General features: G+C 34.4%; 1 protein-coding gene across 1 annotated transcript in view; it reads left to right on the forward strand.

The window, feature by feature from the left end:
* Positions 1-21,383, forward strand: part of BMPR2 (bone morphogenetic protein receptor type 2) — a 188,245-nt gene that overhangs the window by 83,996 nt on the left and 82,866 nt on the right. The window contains exons 2-3 of the mRNA XM_061186550.1: positions 6,170-6,340; positions 7,385-7,555. Of these exons, the coding sequence (XP_061042533.1) occupies positions 6,170-6,340; positions 7,385-7,555 (342 nt within the window). The remainder of the gene's footprint in view (positions 1-6,169; positions 6,341-7,384; positions 7,556-21,383) is intronic.

Consider the following 21,383-nt stretch of genomic DNA (forward strand, 5'->3'; position numbering starts at 1 on the left):
ATGAAGACCATATACGACAAACCCACAGCAAACATCATTCTCAATGGTGAAAAACTGAAAGCGTTTCCTCTAAGATCAGGAACAAGACAAGGATGTCCACTCTCGCCACTATTATTCAAAATAGTTTTGGAAGTCCTAGCCTCGGCAATCAGAGAAGAAAAAGAAATAAAAGGAATCCAAATTGGAAAAGAAGAAGTAAAACTGTCACTGTTTGCAGATGACATGATACTATACATAGAGAATCCTAAAGATGCCACCCGAAAACTACTAGAGCTAATCAATGAATGTGGTAAAGTTGCAGGATACAAAATTAATGCACAGAAATCTCTTGCATTCCTATACAGTAACGATGAAATATCTGAAAGAGAAATTAAGGAAACACTCCCATTTACCATTGCAACAAAAAGAAAAAAATACCTAGGAATAAACCTACCTTGGGAGACAAAAGACCTGTATGCAGAAAACTATAAGACACTGATGAAAGAAATTAAAGATGATAGCAACAGATGGAGAGATATACCATGTTCTTGGATTGGAAGAATCAATATTGTGCAAATGACCATACTACCCAAAGCAATCTACAGATTCAATGCAATCCCTATCAAATTACCAATGTCCTTTTTTATGGAACTATAACAAAAAATCTTAAAATTTGTATGGAGACACAAAAGACCCCGAATAGCCAAAGCAGTCTTGAGGGAAAAAAACGTAACTGGAGGAATCAGACTCCCTTACTTCAGACTACACCACAAAGCTACAGTAATCAAGACAATATGGTCCTGGCACAAAAACAGAAACATAGATCAATGGAACAAGATAGAAAGCCCAGAGGTAAACCCACGCACCTATGGTCAACTAATCTATGACAAAGGAGGCAAGGATATACAATTGAAAAAAGACAGTCTCTTCAATAAGTGGTGCTGGGAAAACTGGACAGCTACATGTAAAAGAATGAAATTAGAACACTCCCTAACACCATACCCAAAAATAAACTCAAAATGGATTAGAGACCTAAATGTAAGACCAGACACTATAAAACTCTTAGAGGAAAACATAGGAAGAACACTGTTTGACATAAATCACAGCAAGATCTTTTTTGATCCACCTCCTAGAGTAATGGAAATGAAAACAAAAATAAACAAATGAGACCTAATGAAACTTCAAAGCTTTTGCACAGCAAAGGAAACCATAAACAAGACGAAAAGACAACCCTCAGAATGGGAGAAAATATTTGCAAATGAATCAATGGACAAAGGATTAATCTCCAAAATATATAAAGAGCTCATGCAGCTCGATATTAAAAAAACAAACAACCCAATCCAAAAATGGGCAGAAGACCTAAACAGATATTTCTCCAAAGAAGACATACAGATGGCCAAGAAGCACATGAAAAGCTGCTCAACATCACTAATTATTAGAGAAATGCAAATCAAAACTACAATGAGGTATCACCTCACACCAGTTAGAATGGGCTTCATCAGAAAATCTCCAAACAACAAATGCTGGAGAGGGTGTGGAGAAAAGGGAACCCTCTTGCACTGTTGGTGGGAATGTTAACTGATACAGCCACTATGGAGAACATTATGGAGGTTCCTTAAAAAACTAAAAATAGAATTACCATATGATCCAGCAATCCACTACTGGGCATATACCCAGAGAAAACCACAATTCAAAAAGACACATGCACCCCAATGTTCATTGCAGCACTATTTAGAATAGCCAGGTCATGGAAGCAACCTAAATGCCCATCGACAGACGAATGGATAAAGAAGAAGTGGTACATATATACAATGGAATATTACTCAGCCATAAAAAGGAACTAAATTGGGTCATTTGTTGAGATGTGGATGGGTCTAGAGACTGTCATACAGAGGGAAGTAAGTCAGAAAGAGAAAAACAAATATCGTATATTAACGCATATATGTAGAACCTAGAAAAATGGTACAGATAAACCGGTTTTCAGGGCAGAAATTGAGACACAGATGTAGAGAACAAACGTATGGACACCAAGGGGGGAAAGCCGCGGGGGGGTGGTGGTGGTGGTGTGATGAATTGGGAGATTGGGATTGACATGTATACACTGATGTGTATAAAATTGATTACTAATAAGAACCTGCTGTATAAAAAAAAATGTGATCAAATGTATTCTCTTGGAAAGAAGCAAAAAAATACTGCATTATATGTTTGAAAGTCTCTAAGAGAATAGATTTAAATGTTTTCACCATACACATACATCCACAAAATGGTAATTATGTGAGGTGATGGAGCTGTTAACTAACCCTCTTGTGGTAATCATTTTGCAATATATACATGTATCAAATCATGTTGTACATCTTAAACTTATACAATAATATTTGCCAATTATATCCCAATAAAGCTGGAAAAAATTTTAAAAAAATAAATAAAATGAGGAGAGCAGTTTTTAAAAGACTCATATCTAATCACTGTATTTGATTAAGGATGTCCCTTGAAAGAGTTAATTGACCATACTTGATTGATCAAGATTTGTTCATTAGCTGTTGACAAATTCAGAAAACCACATGTAAATGATCAGGTCTCTTTATGTGAGAATATAATACTAGGCTATACTGTTTCTCATAGTACTCTTTGTTTCATGCCTACTTTTCCTGCATTATTTATGAAGAATCCAAAACTTTATACAGAGATTTTGCTGAGACATTACAACAAATAGCATTTAAAAAGCTGCAAGCACTGTTTTACAAAATGGAGTTTTTCTTTCTTTTAACCAAATGGCAGTTTAGTTAGAATTCTTGCTCAAACACCTTTATTTTATATAGGAATTTGCTGAATCATAATTTGAAAGAGTTACTCTTAAAATAGCGAAGTATAATTTTCCTATACTAATGACACTGTCATAAAATAATTCCTATGAAGTAGGCTGAAGTAATTTTAAGAAAAAATTATTTGGTGAAAACTAAGGGATATTAAAGGTATGATTCAGTGTCCTATAGTTGTACCTTTATTGCCTTGATCTTGGGATGAGGGGAGAGGGAGACATAGAGGAGATTGGATTTGTTTGTTTGTTGTCTTTTTATATGAGGAGAATTTTAGGTTTCAGTCATCAAATTATTTAATAATGGAACTAAAAATTTTATGCATGTTCATTCCTTTAGCTACTTTTCAGTTGTAAAAGAAATCCAGGCAGAGGAAAAAGTTTCATTTTGTATTTATTCTTTCACAAGGATATACTTTTCTTTTTATTTTTAAATTAAATAAGGCACTTATTTATTTATGATCCATCTACCTCCAGGTACGGTTAGATCCCTATTCATTAACTCAGTATTCAATACAAAATTCTAGTCAAAACGGATAACAACAGAAGAGGAGGGGAAAAAATAGAATATCTTGGTTGTGGAAAACTAGAGATAATGAGTTCATAAATTCATTCTGATCTTTCTAACAATCAAGACAAAAAGGGAAACAGAGTGGGTTACATAATTTCAGCAAGTGGTAGTAGGTAAGTAGCACGTAACCTGAGTCAAGAAATGGGGATAAGGAATTATGTCTCATAAATAGGCATGCTTTTTTAGATCTACATTACAGAGTTTTGTTTTTAGTTTGCGTCTTTTAAGTATCAATCTTTGTGTTGTGTGTACTTTATATGTAGAGATATATTTGATTTTAATCTTTATAATAATTTTGTAAAGTTTGCAAATTAGGGTATATCTAAGGAAATACTGGTAAATGTGCAAGATAATATAAATGTTTGTCATTAAAGGAATTTGAATATGTGACTACATGTGGTAAAAATGTGGTATACTCATAATCTGGCTAATGCCCTGGAAGTAGTTTTTATAAAAAGGCTAGGGGGGCTTCCCTGGTGGCGCAGTGGTTGGGAGTCTGCCTGCCGATGCGGGGGACACAGGTTCGAGCCCTGGTCTGGGAGGATCCCACATGCCGCGGAGCGGCTGGGCCTGTGAGCCACAACTGCTGAGCCTGCGCGTCTGGAGCCTGTGCTCTGCAACAAGAGAGGCCGCGATAGTGAGAGGCCCGCGCACCACGATGAAGAGTGGCCCCCACTTGCCGCAACTAGAGAAAGCCCTTGCACAGAAACGAAGACCCAACACAGCCACAAATAAATAAATAAATAAATAAACTTGTGGGGGGGGAAAAAGGCTAGGGACTTCCCTGGTGGTCCAGTGGTTAAGAATCCTCCTTTCAATGCAGGGGACTTGGGTTCGATCCCTGGTCAGGGAACTAAGATCCCACATGCTGGGGGGCAACTAAGCCTGCGGGGTGCAGCTACTGAGCCCGTGCGCTCTGGAGCCCGAGCACCGCAACTAGAGAGAAGCCTGCACACCGCAATGAAAGATCCTGTGTGCCGCAACTGAGACCTGACGCAGCCAAAAATAAATAAGTAAATAAAAAATCTTTTTTAAAAAAAAGGCTATACTACATTTTCTGGCCATTTATATGATATTAGTAAATATCTTCTAGAAGACTGCCTGAAGTTCTAAATTGTGGAAATGTGGAAGTCACGTTTATTTTTTTTTAGTAATTACTGTCTGTCGCCAAGCAGACTGTAAGGTGCTTGAAGGGTAGAACTCTGTATTATCTATTTGTGAATCCCCTATTTACTTAGCTCAATACTTTGAAGGTGCTTTCTGTTGTAATAAATATGGCAGGTCTGTGTTTCTAAATAGACTTGGGCACACAGTTGTTGGTGCTTTCATTTCTTCTCTAGGGTTTGGTCCTTAGTTTTGTAGTTTCAGAAACATTATTTTAATAAATCATTTCCAGTGCTAAGGTGCTAATGAATTAAGCCATACTAAATAAGATACACAGCAAAATCAAGAAATAAATCAGAAGCCCATTAGCAATATAGTGGCAAAGTGTATTAGATTGTTATTCTGGCAAGTCAAACACAGTAGGAAAGTCTGCTTTAAGAAACCAAATAAAGATCAGCTGTTGCTTTTGATAACCATTTACTTCTTTGGTATTCTCAGCAGTGTTGGTAAATGTTTATTAGCTGATAAATTATGTGGCAAATGTTCTACTGAGATTAGTTAAATAAGATTACGTATATGGAGAAAGACTGACTGGCATTGAAAATACATTGGGTTGACTTTTGGTATAAGGGATTGTTGAGCATTTCTTCTTCTGACTATTATATTGATTTTTTTTAAATTAATTAATTTATTTATTTAATTAATTTTTGGCTGCGTTGGGTCTTCGTTGCTGCGCATGGGCTTTCTCTAGTTGCGGCAAGCAGGGGCTACTCTTCGTTGCGGTGCGTGGGCTTCTCATCGCGGTGGCTTCTCTTGTTGCAGAGCACGGGCTCTAGGTGCGCGGCCTTAGTAGTTGCAGTGCGTGGGCTCAGTAGTTGTTGCGCACAGGCTTAGTTGCTCCGCGGCATGTGGGATCTTCCCGGACCAGGGCTCGAACCCGTGTCGCCTGCATTGGCAGGCGGATTCTTAACCACTGCCCCACAGGGAAGTCCCTATATTGATATTTTTAATGACAGAAAATCATTTTCTTTTTGAGCACTAATAGCCTTAATTTTTAAAAACAGGTTTATTAAGGTATAATTTACATAGCATGAAATTCACGCATTTTTAGTGAACAATTATTTTTTTGTACATTTACAAAGCTGTGCAAACATTGTCACAATCTAATTTTGGAACATTTCTATCTCCCCAGATAGAAACCATGTACTATCCATTTGTAGTCTCTCCTCATCCTTAGTTTAACATGCCTAATGTTATGTTTAACATTTTACAACTGAGTATAAAATATGGTAGAAGTGAGTACTGTAGAATTTCCAAAAATTATTCAGCCCTCTAGGTTTGTTAATTTGTTTTGAATTTTTAATAATTTAGAGCATGGACATTTTTCTGATAATATTTCTTTATTCAGACACCAATATTATTTAATAGGAGAAAGAGTGGTGAGAATAATTTATGTAAGAGGGTATTGCTTTTGGGAAATGAGTTTTCAAGTTTGCTTCTTGTTTGGAAGTTACAAATTAATTAATGAAAAGAAAGACGTTATTGAATAAATACAAAATTGCACATTTATTCAAGCCTTGTTAGGGATTTAGTATGGAAGTTTACAGTGCCTTTCAAAAAGGCACTAAGATTTTATATAATAATGTTTTGCAAAGATTATCATAAAGTGAATTTGTCATTCTTTTTTTCCTTTATTTTAGCTTCTCAGAATCAAGAACGTCTTTGTGCATTTAAAGATCCATATCAACAAGACCTTGGGATAGGTGAGAGTCGAATCTCTCATGAAAACGGAACAATATTATGCTCAAAAGGTAGCACCTGCTATGGCCTTTGGGAGAAATCAAAAGGGGACATAAATCTGGTAAAACAAGGCAAGTAATACTTTTTTTACCTGAAATAACTGTTTCATACAATTGAAGTTTATCTAAGAAGGGCATGGAAGTAGATTATAAAACCCTCTGCAGGAGAACAGTTAGTTTAAAAGTGTGCATTCATGTATGTATTCACACCAAGCTCCAAATTTGCAAAGGGTAATTGGTTTTAGCTTATTTTAATAATATCTTATTACAATTTTAATAATATAATGCCATTTTATGAAGTTTAGAAAATAAAGAAAACTATAAGAGAAATAAATGTCTACAATTCCATACTTTAAAAAGTTTTTTTAAAAAACTATATTGGTTTATTCCCTTCAGGTGTGTTTTCTTTGTACTTCTATGTTTATATGTGTGTGTGCTATTTTTTTCAAAATTATGGTAATACTATATAAATAATTTCATATATAGTTTTTCCCATTTTAAATTATATCATGGATGTTTTCCTATTTCTTTAAATATACTTTGAAAACACTTTCAAAATCTATACAATTTTTCATTGTATACATGTATCTCAGTTTACTTACACATTACTCTGCAGTTGGACATTATATTGTTTTCTGGTTTTCATTGTAATACCTAATGCTTCAGTGAACATCTTTGAACATAATTCTTTGATTGTATCTCATAATTTTCCTGGAATAGACTTCTGGAAGTAAAATTAGATTATAAAACATGAAAAGGCTCTTCATAAAAATTGCCATGTGACTTTCTAGAAATGTTATATACATTTACATTCCCTCCAGCACTGTGTGTTACTGAATCCTTGTTATTGTTATATATAATTATTTTAAAACCCAGAAGAATTCAATAGATATAGACAAAAATGTAATCTTATTGATTTTTTAATAATAATTCTTAGATTAACTGTGAAGTGAAACATTTTATTAGTGGCTTTTTCCTTCCATGAAATGCCTGTTTATACTTTGCCATTTTCTGTTATTTAAAAAATGTGGTTTCCTATTGGTTTGCAAGAGTTATAACTTATTTATATTATAACATATATAAACCTAACTTGTTTACATTAACATCAATTTGTAGGTTGTTGGTCTCACATTGGAGATCCCCAGGAGTGTCACTACGAAGAATGTGTAGTAACTACCACTCCACCCTCAATTCAGAATGGAACATACCGTTTCTGCTGTTGTAGCACAGACTTGTGTAATGTCAACTTTACTGAGAATTTTCCACCTCCAGACACAACACCACTCAGTAAGTAGTTAAAGTAACGTACGTTTCCTTGTAATTCCTTTCTCCAAAGATTTTCAGAATTTCAAAATATATGAAAATATTCAGGTTGGGCCAGAGTGAGAGGGAGAGTTCCGGCATCATGAGACTATATCTAGCTAACACCTAAAATCGAAAAGAGATACACCAGGATTTCCAAGGTATTGGTATATTATCAAATAAGTTTGAATCAAAATATAGTACTTTCCAACTCACATGAAGAGGAGTTTGGCAATATTAAGAACACAACATATGTGCTTACTCTTTCACCCAGCACTCCCATTTGTAGGAGCTTATCTTTGAAGACATACCTCCAACAGTATGAAAATACATATGCATAAAGTTATCCATTGTAGTATTGTCTGTAACTGCATAGTATTGGAAACTACCTAAATGCCTAAGAATAGGAGATTGATTGAAATCCACTATGGTACATATGTGTAATGGAGTACTAAATATACAGCTATAAGAAAAAAATGGGTAAGATCTCTGTGAACTGATATGGAGTGATTTCTAGAGATAACGTTAGGTGAATAAAAAGCTTATATAGTATGCTGTTTGTGTAAAACAGAAAGCTTATCTTTACAAAAAGAAGCAAAGAAAGGATAAACCAGAAAATAATGAAGTTGGTTACTTACAAGGGTTGGAGGGAATGGAACAGAAAGGAGGAAAAATCCTCTGAATATAGCTTTATGCATGTAGTTTTGACTTTTGGAATCCTGTTACTAATCTGTGTGTGCAAAAAGTATAATTAAATCATTAAGGATGGGAAGGGGGCAAAATCCCAAACTGAAAACAAATGAGCCCAGTTGTATTTTACATAAACATCATAATCACACTTAAGGGAAAAAGAAAGAACTAATCTAAGCATTTTACAAAAACAGTATTTGACTGTATATACTCTTTTAGGCAAGATATGGTATAAGATGGGGGGAGAATTGCAAACAAATAATGAACTCTTTTTAGAAGGTTTGATTTTTAGTAGTGTATACAAAGCAATTCTGAAACAATTGTAGATATATTTGTATTATAGGATTAAGAAAATGAGTATTAGTGTTGATATTCTTGGGAACTAGTGTTCTCACTGAAGGAATAGGGAAACAGTTATAGATGGGGGAAGAAAAGAGAATCCTATGTGAATAGATTGTAGTTCAAGGTATTATTATGGACTTATGACTTAAAAAATATCCATATGTATGTGTTACATGCATGTATATGCAGCCATGCATATATGTATTTGTATGAGTATGTATTTATATGTGTGTGTGTATACATACATGCCTACATATATTTCTTATCTCTGTTTGTTGAAAAAAATAAGAAGCAAAAGCACCCCTGTAGCTATGAGTGTACATAATGCCCAGGTTTAGTTTCTACTACGACTCCGCAGTCAGTGGAACTTGCGCTCCTTGGAAAAATGACTTATTCTAGGACTGGAACAGGATAGGTGCAAGATAAGCCTGCAACATCTTATAACACTAGAAGATAAGGAAAGAAGTACCCCCCAAAAGGATGGAGACTTGTCACAGTAGCCAGTTTGAAGGAACCTCCCACGAGCTACATTTGAGATCATGTTAGTGCTAAAAAAGTACAGTAATAAGTTATAAACCATTGGAGGGAAAATGAATTGAGTCTATGCTGATAGCAGAGAAGGGAGAAGAGAGGGCACTTGTGGATAGTAGAATGCCAAGTGCCAAGTTGTAACTGTAGGTGTTGGAAAATTATCATTATGCAGCCATCATGGCAAGGATTGGATCAGGCAAGAATCATCCTAAGATCCTAAATCTAGGGGGCAGGTTCAATAAGGACTGAGGACATTTGCATTCTTTTAGAGTTTGTCCAACATATTGCAAGGGAAAAATTAGTAATTATAAAGTGAGGAAATTGGACAATAGCTTAACCAGGTAATATCATTAATGAAGGGCAGATGGACGTCTGTGATACTCTGAGGACACAGTGTCACTAATTTAGTACTGTATTTCAATCAAGAATGAATAATCTAATCACAAAGGAACATCAGGCAAATCATAAATTAAGAATGTTCTGTTATAAAAAGGGAGTTTGTTTTCCTCAAAAATGTCAATATCATGTAAGAAAAAGAGACTGTGAGAAAGATCTATATTAAAGGAGGCTAAAAAAGTTGACAACTAAGCGGTACCTAACTCTCCTATATTGGATGTGCAAAATGTGATAAAGGATGTTGTTAATCCAATTGACAAAATAGATGATTAAAGATTTTTTTCAATGTTAAATTTACTGAAGCTGATAAGAATAGTGTGGTTATATAAGGGAATATCCATATTCTTAGGAAATACTCTAAGAAGTGTTTAGAAGTAAAGGGCCATGATGTGTGTATCTAACCTTCCTTGAATGATGAAGCAAATGGGGTATAATGGTAAGAAAAGTGAATTTGGATAAAGGCATATGGGTATTCTTTGTACTATTGTTATTCTTGCAACTGTTATAATTATTTCCAAATAAAAAGTTTTAATTTTTTTTAATAATTTTTTTTAATTGAAATGTAGCACTTTTCAAGAATTCTTTTCTCTGTCAAGAAATTTTATCAGTCCATACTCTAAGATCTTCAGTTTTGGATTATTTCCTTTGATTTTTTATTTATTTATTTATTTTATTTTATTTTTTAAAGTGTTTTTAAAATTTATTATTTTATTTTATTTTAATTTATTTGGCTGCATCGGGTCTTAGTTGTGGCCCACAGAATCCTTGTTGCGGCATGTGGGATCTTTCGTTGCGGCGCGCAGGCTTCTCTAGTTGCAGCACGCGGGCTTCTCTCTAGTTGTGGCACATAGGCTCCAGAGTACGCAGGCTCAGTAGTTGCGGTGTGTGGGCTTAGTTGTCCTGTGGCATGTGGGATCATAGTTCCCCAACCAGGAATGGAACCCACGTCCCCTGCATTGGAAGGCGGATTCTTAACCACTGGACCACCAGGGAGGTCCCTATTTCCTTTGATTTATTGATGAAACACTAAACTGAAAGCAATAGGGAGTTTTTTTCATGTAGTTTCTATCTACTCAAGGCAATTAGCTTTTATTGCGAAATTATACTGAATTGGCTACATTTATTTTCCACAAAAAAACAAACAAAGCAAGGTCTCTAATTTTCACATCTAGCTCGATGAAAGAGAAGAAGTGAATTTGTCCATAAATTCACCTCAAAGATCTTTACAGCTACATTTCAGATTGTTACCTGGATCTTGGTCTACTGTAATCTTTTGAATCAAAAGCAGGGAATGATTGCCACTATAAATCAGTAATGTTATCCTGATAAAAAGGGAAAGTGTTTTAAGTGTTCTAATTTGAGAGTGTTAACCCAATTAATGTATTTTGTTCTTCAGACAAAACAATCAAGCAAATTCATTGTTAGTAAACAAAATGAATATTTACTTTTATATTAATTTCAAGAAAAATAACCACTACTATATAGAATGTCAGACATTTAGTCTGTAAATGCTTAGGTGCCTGACCAAAATAAAAATAGTTTTAAGTGTTAAAGTTTAAAGGAATTAATTAAAATATAAAATTAAGAAGCAGAACTTTTTGTTCCTTGACATGTATTGAATAATACATCAGTAGAAAGTTTGGCGATAGTGATTTTATTCTCTAATTTTTCATTATAAAAATGCCATTTATTGACTATTTAACATAAACATTGGCCAAATAAAGACATGTATTTAAAAATTACTAGAAATATGGTACAAACTCATCAAAGGTAGAGAAGGGGGGATAGTTCAGGGCGACTGTTTATGGGAGGTTGCCTATTATTATTATTATACTTTTGTATTGTTTGAATCTTTAACATGAGAATATATTTGTATATTACTTATTTAAGGAAATATTAAAGGAATACCTGCCTGTTTATTCAGAAAAATAGAAAAATGAGATAAATGGAGAGGAGAATAATAATCTTTAAAAATCCCTACACCCATATACAACCATTGTTAATATTTTGAATATTTCTTTCTAGTCTTTTCTCTTTAATTTTTGTATAGTTGTATTAGTGATATAAATTTTAGATCCTGCTTTTTAAACATAATATAATATTTTCCAGGTATTACATGTTTCATAATCATCAGTTTTAATGGTTGTATAATATTTTACCAACTAGATATTTTTCTTATCCATTCCCCTGGTTTTGGGCATTTAGGCTGTTTCTAGTTTTTTGCTACAATGCACATCTTTGTATATATAGCATTATATTAAATTATAATTCCCAGAATTGTAATTTCTGTATCCACTAGTAACAGTATTAAAGTTCCTCATACATTGTCAAATTGCTTTTCCAATGGTTGAAACAGTTCACATTCCCATCAGTGATATACTAAAGTGCATATCTCATCATATGTTAATCAGCACTAGTATTAAAATAAAACTTTGCTGAGGTCATTTTGAAAATGGATTTACATTGTTTTTACTAATGAGGTTCACTTGTTGTTTGGTTGTTCTCTATTTTGAATATTTTTATATTCATTGTCCATTTGTAATATTATTTCTCAATAATGAAGCTGGCTAGTTTTGAGAAAAATGATTTTTAAAAATCTTTGAACCTTGGCTCTTCCTAAGGAAATACCCTTAATATCTTTCAATAAAAGTTCAGTGTTCATTTCATAGTGTGTAAATTATACCTTAATAAAGGTGTTAAAATGCTTATTACTCATTCTTCTGAGAACAGTGTTCACAGAAACAGTATCTCCATCCCTCACATGATGTTTTCGTGATGGCGTTAAAGCCTTCTATTTGCATAGTATTTTGTACTTTCAAAGTGCTCTCACATCTATAAACTCCTTAAAGATGTCTCCTTAATGTGTAGGTAGTTCAGTCAAAAATAAACCCTGTGTTTTAATGAGTAACCATGCTACTCAGGAGGAATAGATTGAAGTGGTTGTCTTTCTCTAGCAGATTTGACTTATAGCTTATCTTCCTTTAACTTTTTGTCTATTGTATTGGTACACAATAAAAGTCAAGTGTTAATATTTTGGGCCCCCAACCAAAAAAATTCTTTTAAACTTTTGAAATTATTTCAAACTTATAAAAACTCCCATGTACCCTTACTCAGATTCACTGATTGTCAACATTTTGCTGTATTTGCCTTATCATTCTCCCTCTCTCTATATATGTAGATCACTATTCTTTTAACCTTTTGCAAATAAGTTGCAGGCATCATACCTAAATTTTTATGTATTTTGCAGTTGTCTCTCTGTCTCTTCTAGATTCTAAAGTCTTTGGTGATAGGGACTTTGTTTTAATGCCCCTTTGTCTCCACAGTGACTGATGCAGCGTCAGGTACATAGTGGGAGTACAGTAAATGTTTGTTGAATGAATAATTTAATAAACGAATATGTGCTAATGTGTAAATTTTGAAATACTGTTAAATGCTTGAAAGGAATAGGATTTGCCTTTTTTTAATCTGGCAAAAAAATGAATTTAATGGATTCACTAACTAATGGACAGGTGTTTATTTTTTTAAATTTATTTTTAAATGTATTTATTTATGGCTGCGTTGGGTCTTTGTTGCCGCGCGCAGGCCTTCTTTCTCTAGCTGCGGTGAGCGGGGCTACTCTTCGTTGCGGTGTGTGGGCTTCTCATTGCAGTGGCTTCTCTTGTTGCCGGAGCACGGACTCTAGGTGCGCGCGGGCTTCAATAGCTGTGGCATGTGGGCTCAGTAGTTGTGGCTCGCGGGCTCTAGAGAGCAGGCTTAGTAGTTGTGGCGCATGGGCTTAGTTGCTCCACGGCATGTGGGATCTTTCTGGACCAGGACTCGAACCCATGTGCCCTGCATTGGCATAACCACTGCGCCACCAGGGAAGTCCCTGGACTGGTGTTCATTGAAAGCTGGTTGCTACTTTCAGTTAAAAGGACAAATGTAGCAAAATAGTTAAGTGGGATAGCAAACACAGACAAAACAAATTAACTCTCCTGTTTGAGATTCACCATGGTATAAGTACAAAAAAGCCATGATCATTCCCCTCTCCAAAAAATGAAACATCAGCCTTTAATTTTTCAGGTAATAGAAGAATATAAAAGACTTTTCCTAAGTAGATTCTGTTATACAATCTCATTTTCAGAGATTACTCTAAAAGTACAATTGTAGCGTATTTTAATACTGGTAAAGAAAACAGTGCACAAGTATCAATAGATTATGGCTGTTTAAAAGATCACATAGTGAGGTTAAGCTCCAGGGAACAACAGAGGGTACTTAATGTTCTCTGTGAATCCTATTCATTTCTTTCTAGATTGTTTTCAACTGAACAGTTTGCTTCTTGACATCAAACCATTCGTTGCTGTTACTGTAATTATATCTTTCTCATCAAGTATGCATCTATACAACATCCACAACCACATTTACTTGCCTTCTTACTTGCTATCCCTTGTACATTGAGTAGGGTTAGATCCAGCAGCAGTAAAGGAATGTATGGATGATTGAGAATAACAAGGTGTAGCTCTCTTTCTTCAAAAGAAGCTTGTTTTTTTTCCCCAACCTTCACTGAAGCTGAAGACAATGAGGTACTGAGTGATAGAAACTAAAGCATATGATAGTAGTGGATCTTTAAGAATAATGTGGGGGGAGTTGTTAGGGGAAAAGGTGATGGACTAACCAGAGGACCATAAGCAACTATCTGTAATTTTGCCGAGCCACAGAGTGTCACATTATAATAATTGAAGGATTACTTTGATAGTTATAGGATTGGAGGAAGGTACTCTACTTACCTGTAGTTCTTAAATTTTTTTTAATTACAGATTTTATGTAGTCTTATAAAACTGCCCTGCATAGTTTTTTAGAGGCAACAAGATAGGGCACAAATAAATGAAACCTCTGCAACCTGTTCACTCAGGTGAATCTGGGTAACATACATATGGGAGTTTTTATAAGTTTGAAATAATCTCAAATTTAAAAGTTAAAAAATTTTTTGTTGGGGGCCCAAAATATTAACATAAGGCATTTATTGTATACCAATATAATTATAGGCAAAAAGTTAAAGGAAGATAAGCTATAATTCAAGTGTGACTGGTTCCTGAAAATTTTAGCAGAATGGGAAGTCCACTGACACTTTTGTTGAGACATAAGTGAAATGTCTGCTTTAAAATAATTAAACACCAGCAGTTAATTATTAATGTTTGAAAAAGTTATGTGAGCATTGTTATGTGCCATAAAAATTAAGGTTCTATTTGGACTATAGATCACCAATGATTTCTGGCTAGTTAGGACACTAGCTCTCTGTTCTCAAAACCTTTTTCCTCCAGTCACAGCATCTGAAGTATAGTTTACATGTTGTGTTTCTCCATTAAGAAGAATTATTACCATTAAAAAAGAAAGAAAAAGAAAGTAAAAAGAGCTTCTGATATTTAGAAATGTGTGTCAATTATTTTGCTGTAATCCCTGATCTGAGGTTGTTGGCAACAGAGGCTTGTAGCATGTGTTCAAACAGAAACACATTATGAGATAATTCTCCAAAACAAAACTGGCTAGAGGTGAGGAGATTTATGGATTGATAACTCATATTCTAGGTCTTTGTACCACAATCATTACTTTTTCAAAGATTTTTCTGTTCTACTAGTGAGTCTGTTTCAGTTGTTTATCTCTTTTTAAGGGGGATGGGTACCATATTTGACTATTTGAACTTTAAAAATGAGAAAATATGAGAACCTTAATAAATACTAGCCAGTAGTTCTGTACCTGTTTAGTACTTAATTATAAGTAGACCTGGCTCTAGACACAGTTATGGAATTGAGGAAGATTAGATACTTTTCTTCCCTTGAGATCTTATTTTCTGAGGCCCTTTCCTTTCTGTTAGGAAACCCTCCCTCTGTTGTGCTCAGTATGATAATGTTAACTTTTTTGGGCACTTTCCTTCCATCCCCCATCAGCATATGCTGTTCTTAATTCTGTTTTCCTCTGGCCTTAAGACATTAGTGTTGGATATTTATTTAATGAGTGTTGCTCCTTAAAGACTTGGCAGTAAACTTAAGATTCTTAGAGAATGTTTTTCCAGATGGGATAAATCTCGTAGAGAAATTTCAATTCACTTTATCAGGATTATAGAGTTGTTAGAGCAGTCTCTTTTCGTAAACATATAAAGGGCGTTCAGGCATTTAGTATATAGAGAAATTGAAACTAGCTAAATAACATTTTTGACTACTCACTAAGGGCTCTATACGCACTAAACCTTTACGTTTAACCCTTACAGAAACATATGAAATGGTTACTGTTATATTCTTATTTTCCATGAAGAACACTGAGACACAGATATGCAATTTACCAAGTCACACAGCCAATGAGTGGTAGAGCCAAAATTCAAACCTAGGTGTTTTGGCTCCAGAGTATGTGTTACTAAACATTACTTTCTATTCGTTTTAACCATTACTCTCTGTATTCAATTGTCATTAACCATTACTCTACACTCAAACAGGGGGCCTGTTAATATTTGTTTGTTCATTCATTTGGGAGAGAGATTGAAAAGATTTTTTGGAAAATGTTTATCACATTTCCTAAAATTCAAGGACCACTTCTATTTTTCTTCATATAACCTCATTTAAAAAAAACACAACTTATATGTATTTTAAAGGGAAATTTCCCATCACTACTATAAATGGAAAGCCAGTATTGTAAGTAGAAGGTAACTTTAAAAATTATTTATTTAATTGTAAATAAGGTGAAAGTAAAATCATATTATTAATTAGCTAGATATTGTTGCTTATCAAATTGTCTGAAACTTGAAGCTTGCTTTCTCTGTGTTAAAAGAGGAGAATAGCAAATGTTTGTTAGGAAATAGAATTACATTGTCACCAAGTTGAGATTTTCTTCTTTAGTAATCAGACAAAAGAAAGAAAACTAACTTTCAGTAATGACATGTCCATGTACTACCTAAAACCAGAAGTCTGACACTTTAGGAAAGTGAACTATATTATTCTGAGTCTCTTCCAACCATGAGAGACTTTCTGGCACTTAATCTGTTTAAAAAGAAAGCCATTCTTGGGACTTCCCTGGTGGTCCAGTGGTTAAGAATCCACCTTCCAATGCAGGGGACGCGGGGTTGATCCCTGGTCAGGGAACTAAGATCCCACGTGCTGCGGGGCAACTAAGCCTTCGCTCTCTGGAGCCCGTGCACCACAACTAGAGAGAAGCCCTTGCACCGCAACAAAGAGCCCGTGTGCTGAAAGGAAAGATCCCACATGCCTCAGTGAAGATCCCACATGCCACAACTAAGACCCGACACAGCCAAATAATAAAAAAAATTAAATTATAAAAAAAAAGAAAGCCATTCTTTAAGTAAGTGAATTTATACCTACAGTATTCTTTTACTTTCTTATACCCTTAATTCATCCTTAATGTGCTTGTAAATTCCAAGAGTTTGAAAGAAGTGTGTAATTATTGCAAGGTTCACAGTTATTTTAGAAAATTTTCTTGATAAGACTTACGGAATTGGTATAATTAACCTCCCTAACTATAAACAAGATAATCAAGTTAGTAGAAAAGGTGGCAAAAATTTGTCATTTAAAAAAAATTAAATAAACCTAACTCATTTTATTTAGTGTTGGAAGTTCTTAGATGAAAGTCAGTATAAAAATGTAGAATCCTTTTCTTTTATGTACGTTATTCATTAAGTTGATGGTTGGATCGAGTTGATGAGAAATAAAGATCAAACTGCATCTAAAGCTAGGTGTAAGAAATTCTGATTTATGCTGTGCTGTTAAGATTAGAAATTCTAATTTCAGCGTCTGGCAGCAAATGTCTTTATCTCACACTAAGCTAGAAAAGAAAGCCTACATTCAGAGAAGCTGACATTGGCTTAGGGCCACAGGTAGGTTTTTAGCTATTGTGAATTTATAGTGATTTTTTTCAGTTTTTACTGCTTCTGTGACAGCATTAAAGTGATTGAGTAGACAGAAAATGGGAAATAAGAATGTTTTAAAAGTCTTTGCTTAATACTTCATGAAGCATTTTAGCAAGAAGTAAAACAAAATATGTCATTCCTTTTTATACTTATTAAAAATATTAGTGGAGAAGGAGTGGCACAAGAGAAATAGAGGAGTGTATCCTTTAGAAAATATTAATTCTTTAATGCGGTAGTAATAAGATTCTATTTACACGTTATGTATTGTTGGTCAGACAGTTTTCATTCTGAAGTTTTGTTAGCTCTGTCCTATTGAAAGTCCATCCCATTTCATACCTATCTACTTTGCTTCTATTCTCTCAAAAAAATAATCACTCTTCCTTTTGGTGTTTTTAAAGTTTATATTACTTGATTGTCTTGAAGAACAAAGCAAAACCTGTTGACTAATCCGGCTTTACTGACAAACTCAGTGGAAGTTTTTGGTCTGTAAAATCCAAGTCCCAAGTGTGTATGGTAGAATTGACTGGTATTTAAAAATAAATGTCTCCTGAGATACAAATGTGTATATTGATCAAGAAATAATTTCCATGTCTTTATTTCAGTATATACAATTTTTCTTGTCTTTTATGATTTCCGGTTCCATTTGTGTTCCTCTCTATCTGTCTGCCTGCCTTAACTGTGCTTCATTTCCATGTAGTATCTCTCTGATTACGGAGAATTTTCTGCATCTTTTCCTATGGAAAAACTGATTATTCTTAAATCCATAAATATTTAGTGGTTTCAGATGCCAACATATCATAAGAAGTAAAGTCATAGATACATGAAAACACTTCAAATACATTCAAAACCAAGATGAAACTGTTACTAACCAGGGTTCTTGGACTCCTTAATCAATAGAAATTGATAAGAGGCCAGGCAAGAAATTCAGGCAAGGCTTTGTTGGGACTTCTGCTGCAGCAGGAGGGAGCAAAAACAAGTAACAGATTCCCTTGCTTGCTCCCTGGGGTTTGGGGGGGTGAGAGCTGGTCCCTTATATGGGGTAGGGTAGGGGCGGGTCCTGGCTTTGAGCCAGAGGGGTGACTTGGGTGGTTTGCCCATGCCCTTGGTGGTGCTATGTGCAGGGGGCATGTGTAGTACCCTGCTTTCCCTCCTGACTCCTCCAAAGTGGCAGTTGGGTTTTTTGTCTTTTTGTACCTTGTTCATAATTTGCCCCAACTGTGAATGCATGCAGTTATTTTTAGTCCCTTATCGTTTCTTTGTATTTTGTTGCTCCAGGAGACACTGGTCCAGGTGCAAGCATTGCAGCAAAAGGTCCCAGGTCCCAGGTTCCAGCCTGTCTCAAAACTAGCTGTGGTTTGAATAGCAGCTGTCTTTAAAATAATATGTTGGTTTTTAAAATTGAGGTGTAATTGACATATGAATATATTTAGTTTCAGGTGTTCAACATAATCTGTATAATAATCTCCACATTCTCTATATCTATAACCTAAGTTTTTTTTTTTAATATTCCACATAAAAGTATTTGTATAAATATTCCACATGTGGTATTTGTCTTTCTCTGTCTGATTTATTTTACTTAGCACAGTGCCTTCAGGGTTCATCCATGTTGTTGCAAATAGAAAGATTTCCTTCTTTTTATGGCTGAATGATATTCCACTGTGTGTGTGCACACATGCGCGTGTGAATGCATGTGTATATGTATATATATGTACTTATATACATATACCACATTTTCTTTATCCATTCATTCATCAATAGACACTTAGGTTGTTTCCATATCATGGCTATTATAAATAATGCTGCAGTGAACATGGGGTGAATATATCTTTTTGAGTTGGTGTTTTCATTTTCTTCAGATAAGTACCCAGAAGTGGAATTGTTGTATCATATGTTAGTTCTATTTTAATTTTTTGAGGAAACTCCATACTGTTTTCCACAGTGGCTGCACCAATTTTCATTGCCACAAGCAGTGCGCAAGGGGTTTCTTTTCTCCACACTTCACCAGCACTTGTTATTTCTTGTCTTTTTGATAAATAATGTTTAGTAGTAGGTGAACAGATACATTGTTGGCTGGGAATGCACTGATGGCTTCAAAATACTGTTTTAAGTACTTCTCAAAGTGTCTCTTAAAAAAAGTACATTTTATTCTAGCCAAATATGAAGTTAGCCTAATCATCTGCTTAAAAAAAAAAATAGGATCATCTGAGGGAAGGAAATACTAGATTTCCAAAATAATCACTTGATTCTTTGGGAAGTTGTATAGCATAATGATGAAGAGCATTGGCTCTCAATCTCAGTGCCTGGGTTAAACCTTGCTGTTCTACTTGCTAAACATAACCTTGAGCAGGTTACTTAGCCTCTCTATGTATCAGTTACCTCATATGCAAAACAATAGTATCTAATTTATATGGTTGTTGTATAGATTAAACAAGATAATGCATGTAAAGTGCCTAGCATGTAGTAAGCATTCAATAAATAATGGCTATGATTAGGAGGGAACTGACCAAGCCACCTATTATAAACATCCTCCCTTATTTAATTCTTTTTTTTTTTTTTACTATGAAGGATGCTTTTCTGCTAGTTTTACTTTATTATATGAGGCCTATATTCTGTGATCTTTTTTTAAAATTAATTTTTATTGGCGTATAGTTGGTTTTCTGTGATCTTTTTTTATTTGCAGGAAAGATTGTTACTGGGTTTCCCATTAAATGTATTCAGGTTCCTATGTCCTTCTAGGTGAGAAATAGAAGATAGTATTTCCTGCATCTTTCATCCTCCCACAACAAAAACTATAAGAAGTTATTCCTCTGCGAGTTTGGGATTAGCAGAGGCAAACTATCACATACAGGATGGATAAACAACAGGGTCCTACTATATAACATAGGGAACTATGTTCAGTATTCTGTGACAAATCATAACGGAAAAGAATATGAAAAAGAATATATGTGTGTATATATATATAAATTTATAAATATATATATATATAACTGAGTCACTTTACTGTACAGAAGAAATTAACACAACATTGTAAATCAACTATACTTCAATAAAATTTTAAAAATTAGTTTTGAAAAAATGGATATTCTGCTTAATTTTTCCCAAGTGTAAACTTCGCAAGGTTTTGAAAAATGAATAAAACACAGTTGATATTCAGGATTCCATATTTGTGACTCCTTACTTGCTAAAATGTATTTTTAACCCCAGAATCAATACTCACAGTGCTTTCTCAGTCATTCACAAACATGAGCAGAATAATAAAAAATTTGAGTCGTCTAATGTGCGTGTTAGCAGCTAAGGTCAATCAAGGCAATGTGCTGCCTTCTTCCTTAAGCTCTCATACTGTAAACAGGTGTCCTTTTCGTAGTCTACTTTGTGCCATGCTTTTTGCATTTTTGTTGGTGATTTTTTTGGTTTAAAATGACCCTCAGTTGTAGTGCTGAAGTGCTGTCTAGTGTTCCTAAGTGCAAGAAGTCTTGATGTGCCTTACAGAGAAAATACATGTGTTAGGTAAGTTTCTTTCAGGCATGTTATAGTTCTGTTGGTCATGAGTTCAATTGTAATGACTCAATAATATACAGTATATTAAATGACTTTTTTCTTTTTTTAAAATTAATTTTTATTTGAGTATATTTGCTTTACAGTGTTGTATTAGTTTCTGCTGTACAGCAAAGCGAATCAGCTATGCATATACATATATCCCCTCTTTTTTGGATTTCCTTCCCATTTAGGTCACCACAGAGCATTGAGTAGAGTTCCCTGTGCTATACAGTAAATGACTTTGAACAGAAACACATATAAAAGAAGGTTATATATTGATGGGTTGACAAAAATGTTTTGACTAGAGGCTCACCTGACCCTGTATTTCCCATAGGAACAATGATTCAGTATTTGCTAATAAAGTGTTTGCAATAATTTTATAGAACATGACTACCACAGTTAACGAGAATCAAATGTACAGATGCT

The sequence above is a fragment of the Eubalaena glacialis genome, chromosome 1 (genome assembly GCF_028564815.1).
Source record: "Eubalaena glacialis isolate mEubGla1 chromosome 1, mEubGla1.1.hap2.+ XY, whole genome shotgun sequence".
Lineage (NCBI taxonomy): Eukaryota > Metazoa > Chordata > Mammalia > Artiodactyla > Balaenidae > Eubalaena > Eubalaena glacialis.